Raw genomic sequence first — 19,155 nt, 5'->3', positions numbered from 1 at the left:
ATGGAGAGAGAGGGAGACGGATGGAGAGAAAAAGAGGGGGTTAAAATTAAACATCCCTTTCAAGTTATTATGGCTCAGCAGCTCTCTCTCTCTTTCTCTCTCTCTCTCTTCCTATCCTTCTTTCCCCCCTCTCTCCCCCTCCCTCTCTCCCTCTCTCCCTCCCTGCCTCTCCCCCCCCTCTCCCCCTCCCCCTCTCTCTCCCCCCTCCCTCCCTCGCTCTCTCTCCCTCTCCCCGAATAAAACCGACGGTTTCCGTGAATGTGCGAGCTGCCTCCTTGCAAGCAGCCATAATTGGGATTATTCAGGAATAATTCGCCTAATCCAGCCGCGCCGTTTTGTTATTTTTCCTTTTTGTATTCTTATTATTCATCACCATCACCACCACCACCACCACCATCATCATCGTTATGACCATCCTCTCAGTCGCATCGTGATCTCGACAGCGGTCGGCGATGTGAATCCCCTCGTGACATCGCTGGATTTGTCAGAAATGCATTCGTTCTGTCATGGAGGGCTTTTTATTTATTTATTTATTTATTTTGTGTGTATTGTGGACTGTTGAGATGTAGTCCACCTTCCGCCGGACAGCAACGCAAACAAAAAAACAACAAAAGACTGCATATTGACAGTTCGGGGGTAAATACATCGCCTTTTTTCTTCTTCTTCTGTTTCTTCTTCTTCTTCTTCTTCTTCTTCTTCCTCCTCCTCTCGTGACTGGACGATGGGAACAGGAGACGTGTCGAGGCTGTTGTCTGTGTGGACTAATTGTTCTGGTGCCATGAGCCAACACACACGCCAGGGCGATTCATTTAGGGGCTGCGCGATCTCTCCTTTTTTTCTTCCTCCCCATCTTCATCTTCTTCTTCTTCTTCTTCTTCTCCTCTCTGCCGTCTGTGGGTGGGTTTTATTATAAGCATTGAGAATCTGACATCATTTTTTTGTTTTTTTGTTGTTGGGATTTATACGAGCAGGAGCGAGAGAGAGAGGGAGAGAGAGAGAGAGAGAAAGGAAAAAAAAACAAAAAGAAAACAAGATGTATGTTTTTCGCGGCGTGTGTTTTCTAGGCTTCTAGGAGATCCGGATCCCTCGACGCGATGCAACACAGAATCTGTTTTTTTTCTTTTTTTTCCCTCCCTCGGATGATATTTCAGACACACGGCAGATGAACACATCCCCTCTCCCTTCCTCCATGAAGCTGTAGAAGGGGTGGCAGTGGATGTTTTTTTTTTTCTTTTCTCTTTCTTTTTCTTTTCTTTCATTTTAATATCTGTGGCAGAGAGTCCTCCTCCTCCTCCATCCTCTCGCCCTGCTCGACGATCAGCTGTTGATTATCACATATCACTCCACCTTTATGTTTATTATATGTCGGCTTCCCCTCCGGATGGATGGATAGATGGATGGATGGATTTTTCTTTTTTTTCTTCCTCTTTTTTTTTTTTTTTTTTTTTTTAATGCATAACAGGTGTTGTTTGAGCCCGAGAGCACAGCGAGAGAGCATGAGGCTTTATTATGTGTTCGTGTCTGCGTCTGACAAACAGTGAAACAAAGCGACTGGGATCATTTTCTTGGCTTTTTTTTTTTTTTTTTTTTCTCCTTTCTCCGCCTTGAGAGAAGAGAAGCACATCCCTCCCTAAAAGAAACAGAAAAAAAGAAAAAGATGAGGGGATGAAAGGTAGGTTATCATCTCTGTCTCCACACACACACACACACACACACACACACACACAACAGAGGTGATTTTGACACCTGTTCATCTGTTATTTATTTGATTGTTTTTTTTTCCATTTTTCCCTACTCTGTCAGTGTTTTAGGGGCCTAGCTGACATGGCAGCCATCAATAAAAAAAAAAAGAAAAAAAAAAAGGTGGAATGATGTTTGTCAAGGTGGCAGAGGGGTTGTTGCATATGTGGAGGAAAAAAAAACAAAAAAAAAAACACAAGCCCCACAGTTACCAGCAGATCATATTTGTGTTTCACGGCCTACATAGACGAGGCCCACCCTGACAGCCACAGCTTTGTTTTCACACCACCTCGCGCCTGTAAATGATGTGTGTGTGTGTGTTTTTTAAAGAGGAAGCTGCATCTCTAATGTATTGCTTTTTTATCGCGTTTCTCACGTCTGCAATCGTGGGTTTATTAACAGAAAGGCTTTTTTTTTTTTTTTTTTTAAAGATGGAGGCATGAGTGTGATGATCACACTGATAACTTCCTCCTCCTATTGAGAAAAAGACATTCACACACAGGCCCGAGGTACGTAAAAAAAAAACACCCAAAAAAACCCAAATGGCTGCCTGCTCTGCTCCGTTATATCCTCACATTTGTAATGAGAATGTGAACGGTACACATTCACATCCCTCTGCTCTTTTTTCACGGACTGTCACGCACATACGCACCGGAGAGAGAGAGAAAAGGAAGACTACAAAAAAAGAAAAGAAGCATAAAATGTTCTTTGCTCATTTACAACATCTCCGTCAGTTGGACATGCCCAGTGTTGGTTGTACTGTGTCTGCTCCATCCCCCCCCCCCCCCCCCCCCCTTGTACACCCCCATGCATTCACTCAAACACCCACACTTGCACAAAGTATGTGAGCTGTTGTATCTTAGCAACGGGCAAGGTAATTACTGAGAGAGCCAAGGAGCTGGCATGCTGTAGAGCTGCTGATCTGATCCGAAGCCATAGAGAAACAGGAAGGCAGATATTTCCACCGTGTAGCCCGACACAGCACTTATATATCAATGCTGTTAAATGTAAGTTCTTTTTTTTTTTTTTTTTGTCTTCCCTCTCTCCGTTTGCTGGACTCTCTCTAGGCCCAACAAGCACGTCAGACATCTTGTTTTTTTCCATTCCTCAAAATGTGTGTCTCTGTTCACAGGTGGTGAGGTTGTGGACAAAGAGGAAAGATGAGTCTGTCGTGTAGAAAAGACCCTCGCGGCCTCTCCTTGTAGAGACCAGAGAGCCGTGGGAGACGACGGCAGTAGGAGGATCGGTTGTGTGTTTTAAGAGGGCCCGAACCGGGCAGGCTCTTGCGGGAGGGGATAGAATGGCTAACCAGAGCTTTGCCATCGATGGCCCCGGCAGTTTGCTGGCTGTGATGGAGAACGGACTGGCAAAAGGCGGCAGCAGCAGCAGCAGCAGCGACAGCAGCAGCAACAGAGGAGGGATCTCTGCCACAGATGTGTCTGCCTACTTTAAGCTGGTCTTCTTGGGTTTGATCATCTGTGTCAGCCTCGTAGGCAACCTCTTGGTCTCCATGCTGGTCCTACGAGACAGGACACTCCACAAGGCTCCCTACTTCTTTCTCCTGGACCTGTGCCTGGCCGATGCAGTGCGCTCCGCCGCGTGCTTCCCCTTTGTGCTGGTTTCCGTCCACAACAGCTCGGCCTGGACTTACAGTGCCTTGAGTTGTAAAGTTGTGGCTTTCATGGCCGTGCTGTTTTGTTTTCACGCTGCCTTCATGCTGTTCTGTGTCGCCGTCACCCGCTACCTTGCCATCGCCCACCACCGATTCTACGCCAAGCGCATGACCATCTGGACCTGCGCCGCCATCATTTGCATGGTGTGGACTCTGGCCGTTGCAATGGCGTTCCCACCCGTGTTCGACGTGGGGACGTACAAGTTCATCCGCGATGAGGATCAGTGCATTTTTGAACACCGCTACCTGAAGACCAACGACACCCTGGGCTTCATGCTCATGCTGGCTGTGGTGGTCCTGGCCACCCACGGTTTCTACGCCAAGCTGCTGCTCTTCGAGTACCGGCATCGCAAGATGAAACCGGTCCAGCTGGTGCCAGCCATCAGCCAGAACTGGACCTTCCACGGTCCCGGGGCCACGGGTCAAGCCGCAGCTAACTGGATTGCAGGGTTCGGTCGTGGTCCCATGCCACCCACTCTGTTGGGCATCAGGCAAAATTTACACAATCAACACCGGCGGCTGCTCGGGATGGAAGAGGTGAGGTCAGAGAGGAGGCTGGGCAGGATGTTCTACACCATCACCCTGCTCTTCCTGGTGCTCTGGGCTCCCTACATCGTGGCGTGCTTCTGGAGGGTGTTCGTCAAGTCCTGCACCATCCCTCAGCGGTACCTTTCCATCACGGTGTGGATGAGCTTCGCCCAAGCCGGAGTCAACCCCATCTTCTGCCTCCTGCTCAACGAGGACCTGAGGAAAGTGCTGCGAGCTCACCTGCCCACCTACTGGAGGACTAAACAACACCTGCCCCAGGATGAGGCCTACTGCATCATGTGATAAGCTATGACCTTATTGAAGTGAATGTTTCAGGTGTTGAAGGGGGAGGTCTGGAGACTAGACGTGGCGTAACGCACCTTGATTAAGTGTCTGTTTTGTTGTTTTTGCACAACAAAATCCAATTTTTTGCCAACAAATGCAGGCACAGTGCCATTTCATTAAGAATGTTGATATTTGAGTAAATGTGTCAGGTGCACAGGTTCGAGCCAGGCGACGGGAAAAAAAGCCTCGGCTAACCCTTAAGTGGTTTGTATTTCTGATGATGTACTGTATGATGACTAAAGTAGGAAAGATCACGAAAAAAAAAAAAAATCACCACTCCGACTAAAGTGTGACAGATGCCATTTTAAAAATAATGTTGCCTTATTTCAGTGGGACACGCCCCAGAGCTTTCAACTGAGAATTAGTTTCTGTGTCACATGAGGCACAATACAGACACACGGAGGGTTTAAATCCTTGAAGAAAATGTGCTGCGGACTGTGAATAGAAAAGTGTTGATCAGAGCGTTACTAACTCTGAAACACATCAAGGAACTCAAAGGGGTCTGAATGGATTTATAGACCACCCCCGGACGCCTTTTCATGTAATTCAAAGGAGACTGCAGAATATCGAATGGACCCGATAACCTTGGATACATTTAAATAGCTGTTGTGAACCCAAGAAGCCCCTAACATGCTTGATTTTTTTGGACTTGATTTAGGGCGTGTCAGGTTTCTTTGTATCATATAAAAAAAATAATTGCCTGTTTTCCTTTATTTGTAAACTATACATGTTAAGCAGATGACACTATTTTGAAATATGACTTGATTTCATATTGTATAGACTGTACAGGAATGTACATTCCTGCTTGTGTGTTTTTATATAGCAATTGTGTGTATGTGTGCGTGAGAGGAAGAGGTAGAACGAGCGGAGAGGAGAGGAGAGGAGAGGAGGAAGCTGAGAGGGGGAAAAAAAACACGATGATAGAATAGGTTCCAGTAATATTGAGTCGGTATGAAAGCAGCCTCATCTTGGTGTCTCAAAAATCATGCAAAATTGAAAAACAATCATCATGTGGAAACTTATCCTTTAAATGGATTTCCGTAAAACTGAAAATGTAGTCTGGTTATTTAACGGTGGTGTACAAGCAAATGTGAACTATAGACGGATAATGAGAAAAAGGAGGGGGACCGAATAATTAGAAAACAACACTTGTACATTGCATCCACGGCCATAGGATTTTAATGACTTGAATGATGATGTAAATTGCGTCGTTAAAAAAAAAAAGAAAGAAAAAAAAAGAATATTTATTTGCAAAATGATGATCTTGGGAATGTTTTTAAAGTACTGTTATGCTCTCTCCAGAATTAACACAAGGCAAAGAAGAAATGAAGTGGCACTTAATGCGAAAAGGAAACTTGAATGTTTAACGAGGCCCTCTTATATTTTACTCCCCCTCAACGTAAAGGTCACCGTCTGGAGTGTCCTGGATCACAAGTAAGCTCAGAAAAACCTAAACGTGTTCCGGCTCTGGAGATGTTTTGGAGCTCGGCAGCCGGCTTAGACTACGTTAAGTCGTCTCTCCAAATTTAAAGATTCATGTAATACAAGTGTCAGACCTACAGTATGTGCAGGCATAGATATACTTGTGCAGTCGATTTTTTCTAAACGTGGACACTTGCACAGCATACGGTATTAGCATGCATCCCACTGCATTTCATAGATTCAAGACTGTGGATTACAACTTGTACAGATGTTGAAAGACGAAGTGAAAACGTGAACCGAGGTCCATAATTTTTACGTCTGGCATTCCTTCGCGAGATTATATTCTCTAACTGTACAGTTTAACTGAGATGGTTCTTTTGTCCACTCAACAATAAAGACTCTACTTTTGATGCAATTCTGAGTCATGACCGCCTTGTATGTTGACCCGACCGGACCCCATGTGGGGAGCACATGACAGGAAATAGGCCACTTTAGATGCTGTTTTAGGGTTCACTTATGATCAGCTAGGTTTTGTACACTTCACTGCATGAAATGACGAAATGGTCTCTGCACTTTGCTCCCCGCTGAGCACTGACCAAGCGGCAGAGTCAAAAGAATTTTGGATTTCTTCTTGCTCAAGTGCTTTAAAACTCTGTGGAGACAGAACTTTCTGATTTGGAATTTTCCAGCAAGGCTTGAAGTGAATAACTGTGAAAACAAAAAATGTGGCTTAATCTCAAACGTGAGTTTCTTAACCTCATCATACACTTAAAACTTCTCGCAGTAGGGAGACTATATTTGCTAGCTTGATATCAGACCAGATCGCCATAACAATTGTTGTCTGTGCATGTTTCTGCAAACCAAGGATCAGTTTCTGTGTTCTCTTGTAACAACACTGTTGTTGGGTTAAGGCATTAAAAAAACCACGTGGTTAGGGTCAGGAGAAGATCATGTTTTGGTTTAAAAATACCTGTTTAGGTCGCCACAAACATGACTAGAGATGCCGAGGTCTCCTTAAAAATATCCAGTGGCGTTAAAGCTCACAGTACAAAATGTTGAAACACAGTCTCAGACTGTGGTCACTGGCTTTCCAGGCTCCTTGCCTTTATAACTCTACGACCGCCCAACATGCTGACCAGGTCATAAACATGTCATGTGTAGCTGATATGACAACTTTTGCAGAAATGTCAACATGGTACAGAGCCTATGACATAAACGTACTTGAACATATTCGTGGTTAACTGCCAACATTTTATGACCTTTTGCTTCAACGACTGGGCTGATAAAAGGAAATGACTGGATAATGGTTAATACTAAAACAGCAGCATTGATAAAAAAGAAGTACCATAAAGTAAAAAAAAAAAAAAAAAAGACTCAGCAGTGTCATATAAGGTTATATAAAGTTTTCTATCATTAACTAATGTTAGCCACCACAAGCTGCTGGTCAAAGGCCTGACGAACCAAGTGAAGACGTGGCTGCAACACTGTCATCTGAGCTGAATCTAGCGAGGCTGCATTTTATTTCTCATGAGTTCAACTTTTCATTTGTAAGAGGAATAATGTGTTATCTAACCTTCAGTAGTCATCTCGCCTCGCTTTTAACAAAGAAGCATCAACACATATATTGCAAGGTCGTTGGAATGTGTTGCACAAACAGAGGAAAGAATAAGAACGAGAGGGCTCAAGAAGAAACTTACACCGCTGTCAGCTCCAAAGATGATGTTCACTAACATTTAGACTTTTAAACTAGTGTTTGATGATGATGCTCCAAAGCAGGACCTTGAAATGTGATCTTTTAATCTTTTTTTCCACATCATATGGACATTTTAAAGAAAGGAACATCTAACATGACATAAAATCCAGGAATAGTGAATGTAAAATAATGTAAATGCCGAGCTGTAAGGTTTTGTGTAAACCTAAAGGTGCTTTTAAGGTGACAAAGACAAGAAATGAAGAAAAACAAACGTTCTTCTTTAAAACTCATGCAGAATGCTTGTGGTTCCATATTTAGATGAACAAAAGTTGATTTTCCCAGTAAAAAAACACTGCCGCTGATAATAGAATGATTTTAAATGTTGTTAACTCATCTGCATCTCCGGGAACATAAATTAAATGAATAAAAATACTTGTGCAACATTGTACTGAATCTGAACACAATGCACCCAACCGCGCTACACGATTCTGCTATAAAAAAAAATGGAAATGGAAAGTGCGAGAAGAAAAATAATAGTTTTCGATCTCAATTAGGGCCCCGACTGAAATGCAGCCATCACGCGATCGTGCGTCTTCTCTCGACGAACAATTCCCCTACATTTTGAATTTGAATGAGAGATAATTTCCATTGTCTTTATTTCTGCACTCAGACTGTGGCTGATGGAAAAAGATGTTTCCATAGTGAGCAGCAGCATCAACCACCCCCCCATACAAATAGTCCAGGTTTAACAGGTTGCATCTGACTGTGCCTCTCTGTCTCACCAGGACTGATGTTGAAGATTCCTCTAAAGCGCGTATTTTTAGTCGTCTTCCCACTTCTCTCCGAGATGCACCGCGACAAAGGCTGTCTTACTCATTTAAGAAAACTTATCCTCGCCCACTGTATGTTCCAAGGACACACAGTTTTTTTTTTTTCTTTGCAGAGGCCTTGTTGCATTGTCCGATCAGGGTGCTCAGGTTCACACGGGGAGGAAGTTTAGTAGAAAAATATCATTTCCTGTAATTTTCACCCTGGCTGTTTTCGAACAAAGCCTCGTCCTGACCTTCCTAGACAGAAACCATTCACTGCGCTTTCACTCCCACACAGCCACATTTTGTACGTCACGATACCCTTACCAACCTTGAGGGGAAAACAATCAAGTCTGAGGGCGCCGCGTTTGTGCATAAATCATACATAATGTGCTTGAAACGTTAAGAGCATGGGTTTCCTATGCACACTGTGCGTCACGGTGTCCTTCTCGTTTTCAACCTGTTTCTGCAGTTTTTAGTTATTCATGAATGTCTTTCTCTGAATCTGTGACAGTGCAAATGTCTGGAGATAAAAGTCTGAGAGTAAGACGACGCATTGCCGTGATACATTAGAGTGACAATGCAACGCTAACGTTATCCGCCTCGAACATAAAAAGATTTGCGCGGTTGTGATCTACCTAATTGGTCTCCAACTGGGAGTCAGGACCCGACGAGGAGCATAAAAAAAATAGGCTGTTCGACGGGTCACCAGACAACGCAGCTGAACAAAACCACGTCGGCATATATTGCTTAAATTAAGCTGTCCTTTTATCAAACGCTAGATTTTTTCACCTCGGCTGCCTTTAAACCTTCGAATGAAACAAAAACCCTGAATGACTGGAAATGAAAATCACTCCTCGCTTTAATTCATATCAACACTAAGACTACGAGGAGTCACACGTCTGTGGGTTTTTAAAGGATCACAAGCCAACAGAAGGTTGGGAACCACTGATGAACTTGATAGTTTGTGGATATTAATGTACAAGCAACTAACTGTACGTTGGTGATATCGACAATATAAAGAGATCTAATTAGGCCTAACTGAAAACTGAATTATTGATGATGTTAGATTGGCCAAAAGGCTTGGCTACACAAAATGTTTACAATTCTAGTTTTGGATGTTAGCATGCTTATATTGGTAAATTAACACTGCACACAAAGTACAGCTGAAGCAAACGTCATTAGTGGTACTGATTAAATAAATGATTAAATAATTTCCCAGTCTGGGATCAATAAAGTCATTCTATTCTGATCAGCTGATCAGTGTTACCATCCATAAAGCCACACTGCTAGCATTGCCAAAACATCTGTGATTATCAGGCAGGGCATTTAACTATTTTATCTCAGCTAGAACTGCTTGAAAAAGTCAAATATTATTGAACGTTCAAGCCTTTAAGACCATTAAATATACGGTCTATCTTTTAGATATTATTAAAGCAATGAAAATCTCGGCTAAATGTTCACGGTATCATTGTTAACATGCTAATATAATGTTTACCATGTTCATAATCTTCGTTAAGGTTGTGGGCATTCTTATATTAGCTGATTAGCAATACACAAAAAGTACAGCCGAGGTTGAATTGAATGTCATCAATCTTGCAGGTGGTCAAAAACTTAAGTATTGGTTAATGGTGGACTGAAAAACCAACTGACCAATGTGGCGACCACAATGGCTTATAACATAATTTTTTTTTAATATGATTACCATGATTTGTGATCATCCAGTCAGGTCAATTAAAGCCTTTCAGACCATAAAAATAAGAGGCACTCTTCCAAAACAATCAAGATCCCGACTAAAATGCTAAAAATAAGTCAGCTAACATGTTCATGGTGACAATGTTAAGTGGCTGGAATAATGTTACCATGTTCACAATCTTAGTTTAGCATGAAAACCTTGAAAAGATTGAATATTATGAGACGTTAGCATCTTTGAGACAAAATATTAAACAATATAAGCCCTTGGGTAGTAACAAAACAATCAAAATCCTGTCTGAATGCAAATGCCGGCAAACTAACGTGTTCACAATCTTAGCAGTTAGTCATAAACCAAAATACTGGGTCTTAGTTGCAGCTGCTAGCATTGCTAGATTCATTTTCAATATTATTACAATGATCTGTGGCCAAACAGCCAGCTATCTCAGCTAGAACACCCTGAACAGTGAAAAATATTTTAGAACAATAAAATGTTTAGCACCATAAAACAACATATATGTTCTTAGACAATTTCAAAACAATCAAACCAACACTTAAATTAGCTGTCAGCATGCTAACATGTTCACAATCTTAGTTTATCATGTTGGCATATTGATGTTGGCTCATCATCAATACACACAAAGTGCATCTGAGGTTGATGTGAATGTGATTCATTTTGTGGGTGCTCATAAACTAAAGTATTGAGTTTTGATGGACGGCCGACCAACTGACCAGTGTTGCAGTCCATAACACCACGATGCTATCACGGCTTACGACATCATTTTCTATGTGATGATCATGATTGGTGGCCAAACAGCCCCGGAAAATTGACTATTGTATCTCAGCTAGAACAGTAATAAGGTCAAATATTATTGAACATCAATAAAAAAGACAACATATAAGCTCATACACAACATTACAACAATCAAAATCCCAAACCAAAACATCATCTTATACATAATATGGAAACACAACCCAGCTCCAAATGCAACGGTACATTTTTGCACATATTTTTGTCACTGATGTAGGGGGAATCCTGTGTAGATTTTAAGGACCCACACAATGACTAACACACTCCTACACAGTCGGTTTTTACCACCACACTACATTAAGCTCTACTCCATTTCTTTCCTAAATACAATTTGTGAAAAAAGAAACAAAGACTCCCGACAGTTACAGTAGTTTATTCCGTACGAGCGTTTAATAAATTATGTGAATCTGCAAACCAGCATGAACTGAATATATACACACTCACACACAGAAGTACAAACACATTGTTAAAAACACACCTGTCTTTTGTGATGATCGATTTGATATGCCTACCGACTGATGCCGAGTTCGATGTCATGCACGTGGGTCTCAAATGCAAACAGGCAATTGCAGAACTGACAGCAAATAAGGCGGGTTTACTACACTTGATTACACTGCTTGAATAACAGTTACATAAATAGTGAACTAGATCTATGCCAGAGGGACTGTCAGTGTGATGCAAAGAGTTGGATCTGTCTTTTTTTTTTTTTTTTTTTCTGGAAGATTACGTTGTATCCTCTTAACATAAATTCAGTCGTATCCATACAAGTCAGAGGTAAGCCATGACACATGCATGGGAGTAGTTCTTTCTTACTTTCTTTCTTACTTTCTTTCTTTCTTTGTTGAAAAGCAATTTCTCAGCTGCAGCTGTAGGAGTACTGACACACACAGATCGCACACACACACACACACACACACACACACACACACACACACAACCCATCCCCCCCACCCCTTGAATTTCTAAGACATCCCTACCACCTACACAACATGGTGTTCTATCTGATTGCACTTGAGTATCATTAAATTAAACGTTTAATGCAGCCTGTTACATTCCAGTGAAAATCTACAGACTGGTTATTGGACGGTTACGGAGCGGCAGCGGATGGAAGCATTTTTCTTTTATTGGTGGATCAGTCACTTTTGCTCCCGCCTCCATATGATGACCATGCCGGTGGAATCGGCAGATGCCAGTAAACTCTCGTCACAGTTGAAGCTGACATCCAGCACTGGTCCCCCGTGGCCCTGTAGCTTGTTCACTATCGCCTTGGTGTTGCGTTCGACGTCGAAGAAGTAGACACAGGCGTCCTCGCTGCCAGTCACTGTGTTAGGGGGAAAAAATATAATACCGAGAAGATGAATGGTGAAGAGAAATAAAAGTCAAACGAGATAAATAAATGATGGATGGGTTATTAAAAGCTTTCGGATTAAAAGGGAGTATCTCAGTTGTCTACACTGCCATGAACTATCTCAAAAATAAATCTAAAATGGTGTCATTTTTAAAAGATGGACAGAATTCGAAGGTAGTTTTAAAAGCTATATGGGGCAGCATAACTCTTTACTGTAGCCGTCTATGAATGTAGCGACTACCTGCTGTTAGCAAGTAGCTCAATTAGCTGTTGAGCTAAGTGGCCCTAGTAGCTGACTGGGGTCTGCTCGCACTGCAACCTCAGATGACGGGGGAGTCATCACAGGCTACAGACTCAGTCAACGACTCTTCCAGCGCACACCAGACGAGGACTGGACACAGGCTATACGAGCAACAGATGCCAGTTTTAAGGCAGAGAATAAATTAATGAAGTGCTTTGCAGTAGCTCTGACCAGGATTATGACTCTGGGACAAAAGACACCCCTGGTGGGGACGGGAGAACATAAAGCAGAATAAATGAGATAGAGAGAGAGAGAGAGGGAGTCAGGCATCAGCAGCAGGCGAAAATGGCGTGTAGAGGTGCAGCATTTTCATAGCTTACTCTGAATTGAGGATTTATTTTAACCAAACCAGAGGTGATTGTGGAAAGACAAACCAAGACTGTTTTCATCTATGTTGACTTCGAACAGTTTACAATTGTTTTTTTCTATTTAGTAAGGAAGAGGAGTAAAAATCTATTCTTTCTTGAGATCTTGAGTTTTGATCTTCCATCTGAGACAACAGGGGCGATCAGACTGTCACCTCTAGTGGTACAAGAGGTATTACGAGATAGCACAGGCAGGGCCATAATGTCAACATTGTTGTTTCTTCACAATTTGTTGATTAAGTCAATTCGTTTTTTTAATGTTTTAAAATAAAATTCAGGCCATTAAAAACACTTGCATGCACAATATGGCGTTTGAAATTCCAGCAGTGGATAAAAAAAAAAAAACAAGAAAAACATTATGCGATGCTGCTCAACACTCTGAAGATAAAGATCGGAACCCAGTTAAGCCACAAAACCTCCTCCTTCAGTTTGTCAGTTCATGTCCTTAACCGACCTTGTTGCAAAATATCAGCTTCTTGTGTAACAATTATATGACAACACATCCTCAACTGAAGACTTTCAAGGGTATTTTTACAAGTGTGATACTTCTGTTAACTGGAGACACAAACCTGATAATTGAATCACTGTCAGGGCTTGAATAAAATGAACAGTTGTTCGGAAATAATGAAGGTGAGGAGAGTCGAGTGAGGTGAAGCTCTGAGGTTAAGTGGTGTCACATATCACTGCTCTCATGTAAACAACTTGCTGTTTAACTGATTATATACTCAGTTACAGATTTTAGATAATTCTAATGTTTACAAAAAGCAGTCAAATTCACAAAGAATACATACAAGCTATTAAGCTAATAAGATCTGTGTCTTTATTGCTGAAACACTGCTATTACTGTTTTTCTTTTAATACAGAAGCAGCAAAATGCTTTACTGCGCTTCTTTTCTCCACATTGACTGCAGCATCTAATGACTTGCCTAATTTTCTCCTCAAATGTCACAACAGGAACAGGAAGACTTCTTACCCACACAGGCCCCCTGTCTGAAAGACATGAGGGGGCAGAAGATGCTATGAACCATCTGAGAACCATGCTGGATAGGGAAGCTTCTCTTCAGCTGTAGTGTGCCATCATTATCCACCACCCTGCCGACACAAAAATGTAAATACATCTTCACATACATGCTACACCAGTGAAGAGGGTTATGAATTATGTCTCAGCACATCGGAGACGAAACTGCCTGTTCATAAACAGGGATTTGCCCTTACAGACTGACCTGTACAGCAGCAGCTTATTGACACAGGCGTTGATCAGCAGGGAGGGGTCTCTGGCCTCTCGGCTAATCCAGGACCGAGCAGATATGCTGCAGATGGAGCTGCCTTCACTCACCACCAGACGCTTGGCTTTGGTCAGCTTCCCTGTTGGGGGGTTGGGCAGGCAGAAACAGAAGAGACCGGCATCAACCCTCTCAAGCAGAGACTCCATTTAATGCATGGTACAAAAACTGACAATCGTTTGTGATTCAGTTATACTTTGCACTCTGCCAAAATGTAAATGTTGAGTGTACCTGTGGCCATGTCAAAGAGGAAAGAGAAGATGCTCCCTCTGTCATCACCGGCCCAAAGGATCCTCCCCGGAGCATCAAAGGAGAGCGACAGCACGCGGCCTGTCAGCTTACTGGAGCCCCCCTTCACCTTCTTCCCAGTGGAGATGTTCACCACCTGCAGGTGGTGCTTGCTGTTTCCCACCTGCACCATAAAACTGGGAATGAGGAGCTTCATTTTTTCCATAGTGGAACACTGACAAACTGACCGGCTGTAGTAATGGCTGGTGCATTTAGACTAGTAAAAAGCATTGAGGTTAAGCTCTGTAAAATATGAGATATTCCTTTGAGATCTGATACTAGAAACTGTGTAATCCAACGGAAAGTATTTACTGTCATCTAGTGTTCAGGCAGAAGAGACTAACACAGGTCTGCTCTGTTAGATAGGCCAGTTAAACAAGTACAAACCACAGAGATACTCATTTCTTCCTCACATCTAATTTGATTTATTTTTGTTGGTTTCTGACTTTCCATTAAAAATAAATATCCTCCTCCCCCATCTTCCATTTAATAAGCCATAAATGGAAACTGCTGTGCACAACTCTGTTTTAGTTCTGCACTCATCAATTAGTGCGTTAGCCGTAGAAAAACTGGGTTAAAACAAAATTATCGCGGACATTTACTGCTTTTGTTTCGGTAACAAGAGATGGCATTCAGTTGTAAAATTTTAATCAATCTCTGCACCGTGTAAATATGCATGAAGTAATTGGGAATCAGATAAAAAGCCATTACTAGGATGTTTGGCCTACGCTTTATTGTTCTGTGAAAACACTTGTTTTGATTAAAACAAGATGCATGTGGTTAATTAATTATACACCATTTTATGTATGTGGGAGATGAAATACAAGCTGCAAAGCACCGTTAGTGATTTGGGGTTTGTTTTAAAAGTACACGGGGACTAGAGCAAAGCAAAACCTCACTTGTTTCCAAAATGCTGAACACAATATGTCAAATGTACCATTTTCACAGATTTACCATGACACAAACAGCCACTATTGAACTCAACCACTCAAACACAATTATTTGTGTTTGATGTCCCGTTGGGTTCTTTCTTGGAAACACAGAATAGAGATTTGCAGGTGAGAAAGAAAATAAGGCGTAATAATAAAAATAGCTTAAAACAAAATGGTGTATTTTCACTCATACATTTTAATGTTGAGGACGCAAAAGATATGGAGGATAAGTAGGGAAACCCAAACCCAAGTTTCTTTCTAGTCATAGATGATTTTTAATGTTTTTACCCATAAATTAGTAATATCTTTTTGTGGTATTCCTCAATTAGCACTAATAAATACAAAATTGATAAATAGGACTCACCACAGTAAGATTGTTATTCATGGGCTGGAAGGTGCAGCAGAGCAACTCGCTGGATTCTGGGTCTCTGACCTCTCGTATGCACCGACCGTCCTCCGTGTTCCAGATGCGCAGAGTCCCATCTAGTGACGTCGACACAATGATGTCATTGCTTAAAGACCAAGCGAAGTCTGTGACGGGACCTCCGTGACCTTTCAGGGTCACCTTTACACTGGGGGGCGACGGGGATAATGTCATGATGGAGAGGGAGCCATCCAGTGAGCAGCAAGCAAGGAGGTGCTTGTCGTCATTGGCAAACTGCAACCGCGGAACTGAAAGAGCAAGGATGGGAAGACGGAGTGAAATGACTGTTGAAGCTTATAGTTTATAGAAAAAATAATTATTATAAATAAAATAAAAAAAACATTTACTTACCAGCAGAGTCTACATGTTGGTCAAATATGTGGTGCATGCCAGCAAAAGCATAGTTTTCACTCAAAGTTGTGTCTCCTGCCATGGCACGACTGGCCTCTGCCACTGAGGTGGGCACCAGACTGCCCGGAGGCCTGCGGCCAGAAATAAAAGCCGCCATTGTAAGCATAAAATCAATACAACAAACCTCACAAGCCTTGCCTACAGCTGACAACTCAATATGAGAGATCTGATCATTGCCGAATGCAACACACCAGAATTACAGCCAGCAAACCCAACAAAAGGCCATAACTCAAAGGAGAACTAAATCAAACAGAATCCATTTGCTCAAGGCAATGAGACAAGTGGCTGGATGTAAGTTGAAGATGTGTGTGTGGTGTTCTTCTGGGTACCTCTCATCATAGACAGCTCTGTTCATCTGGGCCTGTAGCTGGTAGGAGCCTCTGCTGACAGACCGGCGGTGACCACGTGCCCCTTGGGCGCGGGGGTCCTCCTCGAAGTCCTGCCAAAGAGAAAAGGGGAGGGAGGGGAGGGGAGCCGCAGGGGAAGACAGAACCTCGTAGGAGTGAGTGCAAGTGAAGACACAACGTGTGATCACAAATAAATATTAAGTAACTACCAGTAATTCTAAAAAGCTCATTGAAATATCCATGCATTTCTAAATTATATATTCATGAGCAATGCCAGCCATTTCAACCAAGCTGCTCAGCTTAATATGCATGGGCAACCGCAGAGCTGTTTGGCTATGCTGCGGATGATATAGCCATCCAGATGGCTCCAATACGTTTTACCGTATGTTTTAATTCCAACTCTCAGATATTTTTTACTTCTCCTTTTCCAAATCAGCACACCCCCCCCCCCTCCTATTCCTTCTCTTCTATTATCCCTGCCCTTTCTGTTTCTTTGGGTCTGACCTCCATGCGGTCCAGTGTGGTGCGGGAGCTGCGCACACTGCTGGCCCTGAAGCTGCTCTGCTCGGACAGGGGCCCGTAGCGCAGGGCCAGCAGCTGACTGCGCAGCCTCAGGTACTGCCTGCGCAGCCCCGGCTCAAAGCCACACTTGGCGTTCTCTCTGAGCAGCTGGCTGCGTCGGCGGATGTACTGAGTTCGGAACTGTGGGAAGGTAGGCGTGCGGTAAGCATTGTACCTGAGGAGGGAAAGAAGTGACAGGGCACACACAATAACTCAGAACTGATCCATAAGCAATTACACGTCTGGATAGCTTCTTCATCAGTTTAGACTATTAAAGGCTGCTGCATGGTTGAGTCTCACCTTGCGTCCACTGCCAAAACCTGCTGCCAAACTGCTGCCATTCCACAAGCACTCTGGGTAGAGAGGAATCCACTGCCAGGGCAGATTCCTGTCAAAACACACAACAGTCGGTTCATATTCTAACTATGTATACTTGCTTTAATTTGTTCTCTTTAATCTATTTATTGTCCTTTATCATTTTTCCTGCCCATATTCTTTTTTGCTAATCTGATGTCATGTCTTCGTCTTTATGGATTTTATTCTTAATTTATTGTTATTTATTTCCATTTTTGCATTACTTTTTCCTCTCTCTTTCTTTTTCTGTGATTCTGCCCGTTCTATTGCTTTCATTCCTTTTACACATAATGACTGATTTGGTCTTTTTACATTTTCTGTTCTGCCTTCTTGTTTTTACTCACTTTAGACTTAAGCTTGACTGTTGAGGATTTATTCTGTAATATTGTCTTCCTGAGTTTCCTGCTTTGACTCGATCGACAAAGCACTTTGTAAACTCTATTTTTTTTTACAAAAGGTGCTATATAAATATGTGCATTATCATTATTAATATTATCAAAAAGAGTTTACAAAGCGCTTTGACATATGAGGAAACTCAGGAAGAAAATGTAACAGAATGAACACTCAACAGTCGGGCCAAATACAAGGAAGCCTGGTCTAAGGTGAGGTAAAAACAAGAAAAACACAAAACGAGTCATTACAAGTAAAAGAAATTAAAGTCATAACACAGGCAGAAACCACAGAAAAAGAGAGTAATGCAAAATAGAGATGAATAGAGGAATAAAATCAATAGAGGAGGATAGGAAGATGACATGAGTTTACATCCACACAGCTGGACTCTGACTGAACTGCATTTTACCACACAGTGCTACTTATTGTTATGTTTTTAAATGTGTTTTAAACAGCAACATTTGAGCTATTTAATGGTGTCTTTCTCTTGTTTTCTCCTGTCGCACTGCTATGAGCTGAGAGGAACAGCATTCCGTTTTATTACGTATGCAAGGAAACAAAAACATGACAAAGAAAAGAACATAATAATCGTGAATCTTAAAAACATCCTCCTCAGCCTCTCATCTACAACGTTGAGTCAAGTGATACAGCAGAAGCTAGCTAATGGCACACCTGGAAACACAGCTTGCTACTGTTATTTTCTACGATGTCACTCGGAGATATTAATTACAATCAACTGAAACAGTTTCATGGAGGTAAAGAATAAGTGGTTTATGTTTTTATTTGTATTTCTGTTGCCTGCGTACAGCGAGCAGCATCAAGAGCCTTCTTGACAGCTAGCCAGCTAGCTAACGTCACGAAGCTAACCAACGGCAGCTAGCTATTAGCAGGTTAGCCACAACATCACTTGCGATGTCCTCGCATAACAACGCTGTTTTACATTTATTCCTAAATACGCACAGACAGTCCATCAGTTAGCAAGTATATTTATCCTATAAAGCTTTTATTTGTGATAAAACAACAGAGAAAAACGGATAAATATGTGAGAAAACGGCTCACCTTCCTTAGCTTTTCTCCATCGCTGCTCTGTCTGTCACGTCACATGACAGTACGTCAGCTGCCCGCCTCCCCTCCTGATGTGGAGCTTCATGGATCCGGGTGATGATTCACAGCGTTTACATCAATTATTGTTGGATCTAATTTAAGGAAGCGACCACAGTGTGAGTGGTTTTTGGGATAAGCAACAAACCAACAGACACAAACTTGATGTACGGGACTCAGTGTTAGTGACGGATAGTGAGATATGGGTGCAAACTGTATGTGCATGTGCATGGATGTGCAACAAAAGTCAAATTGAATGTATATTTATATATATTTGCAACAAAGTAAATCAAAGTTCTAATATGTATGATAGTAAACAATCAGGTGAGCATCCCTGA

The 19,155-nt window shown here is 42.2% G+C and overlaps 2 protein-coding genes across 5 annotated transcripts; one reads left to right on the top strand and one right to left on the bottom strand.

Moving 5' to 3' along the window:
- The first annotated feature begins 217 nt into the window (after window positions 1-217).
- LOC115585501 (probable G-protein coupled receptor 173) lies at window positions 218-6,122 on the top strand. Of its 3 annotated transcripts, XM_030423912.1 has the most exons (3): window positions 218-1,672; window positions 2,172-2,249; window positions 2,873-6,122. In XM_030423912.1, exon 3 carries the CDS (start codon window positions 3,041-3,043, stop codon window positions 4,241-4,243), a length of 1,203 nt encoding a protein of 400 aa, XP_030279772.1. In that variant the 5' UTR covers window positions 218-1,672; window positions 2,172-2,249; window positions 2,873-3,040; the 3' UTR covers window positions 4,244-6,122. The 3 variants fall into 3 exon arrangements, with proteins under 3 accessions (XP_030279772.1, XP_030279771.1, XP_030279774.1); XM_030423911.1 differs by lacking the exon at window positions 2,172-2,249; XM_030423914.1 differs by lacking the exons at window positions 218-1,672; window positions 2,172-2,249 and adding an exon at window positions 2,543-2,747.
- Window positions 6,123-11,069: 4,947 nt separating this feature from the next.
- On the bottom strand, window positions 11,070-18,884 carry wdr13 (WD repeat domain 13). 2 transcript variants are annotated; one of them, XM_030422867.1, is made up of 10 exons: window positions 18,776-18,884; window positions 17,273-17,360; window positions 16,916-17,147; window positions 16,394-16,503; window positions 16,005-16,135; window positions 15,594-15,901; window positions 14,241-14,421; window positions 13,950-14,091; window positions 13,700-13,818; window positions 11,070-12,033 (listed from the first exon to the last, which is right to left on the bottom strand). In XM_030422867.1, the coding sequence occupies exons 2-10, from the start codon at window positions 17,311-17,313 to the stop codon at window positions 11,849-11,851; spliced, it is 1,449 nt and encodes a 482-aa protein (XP_030278727.1). In that variant the 5' UTR covers window positions 17,314-17,360; window positions 18,776-18,884; the 3' UTR covers window positions 11,070-11,848. The 2 variants fall into 2 exon arrangements, with proteins under 2 accessions (XP_030278727.1, XP_030278728.1); XM_030422868.1 differs by having other exon boundaries at window positions 16,005-16,123.
- Between the last annotated feature and the right edge of the window lie 271 nt (window positions 18,885-19,155).

Source organism: Sparus aurata, chromosome 7 (genome assembly GCF_900880675.1).
Source record: "Sparus aurata chromosome 7, fSpaAur1.1, whole genome shotgun sequence".
In the NCBI taxonomy this organism is placed as follows: domain Eukaryota; kingdom Metazoa; phylum Chordata; class Actinopteri; order Spariformes; family Sparidae; genus Sparus; species Sparus aurata.
This window is presented reverse-complemented; position numbering and strand designations above follow the sequence as displayed.

Excerpts from the sequence above, each read along its gene's own strand:
- LOC115585501 (XM_030423911.1), top strand. The coding sequence starts at position 3,041 with ATGGCTAACCAGAGCTTTGCCATCGATGGCCCCGGCAGTTTGCTGGCT.
- wdr13 (XM_030422867.1), bottom strand. The coding sequence starts at position 17,313 with ATGGCAGCAGTTTGGCAGCAGGTTTTGGCAGTGGACGCAAG. Across the intron at positions 13,819-13,949 it reads AATAAGCTGCTGCTGTACAG|GGTGGTGGATAATGATGGCA; the intron begins GTCAGTCTGTAA and ends TTGTGTCGGCAG. Across the intron at positions 12,034-13,699 it reads CAGACAGGGGGCCTGTGTGG|TGACTGGCAGCGAGGACGCC; the intron begins GTAAGAAGTCTT and ends CCCCTAACACAG.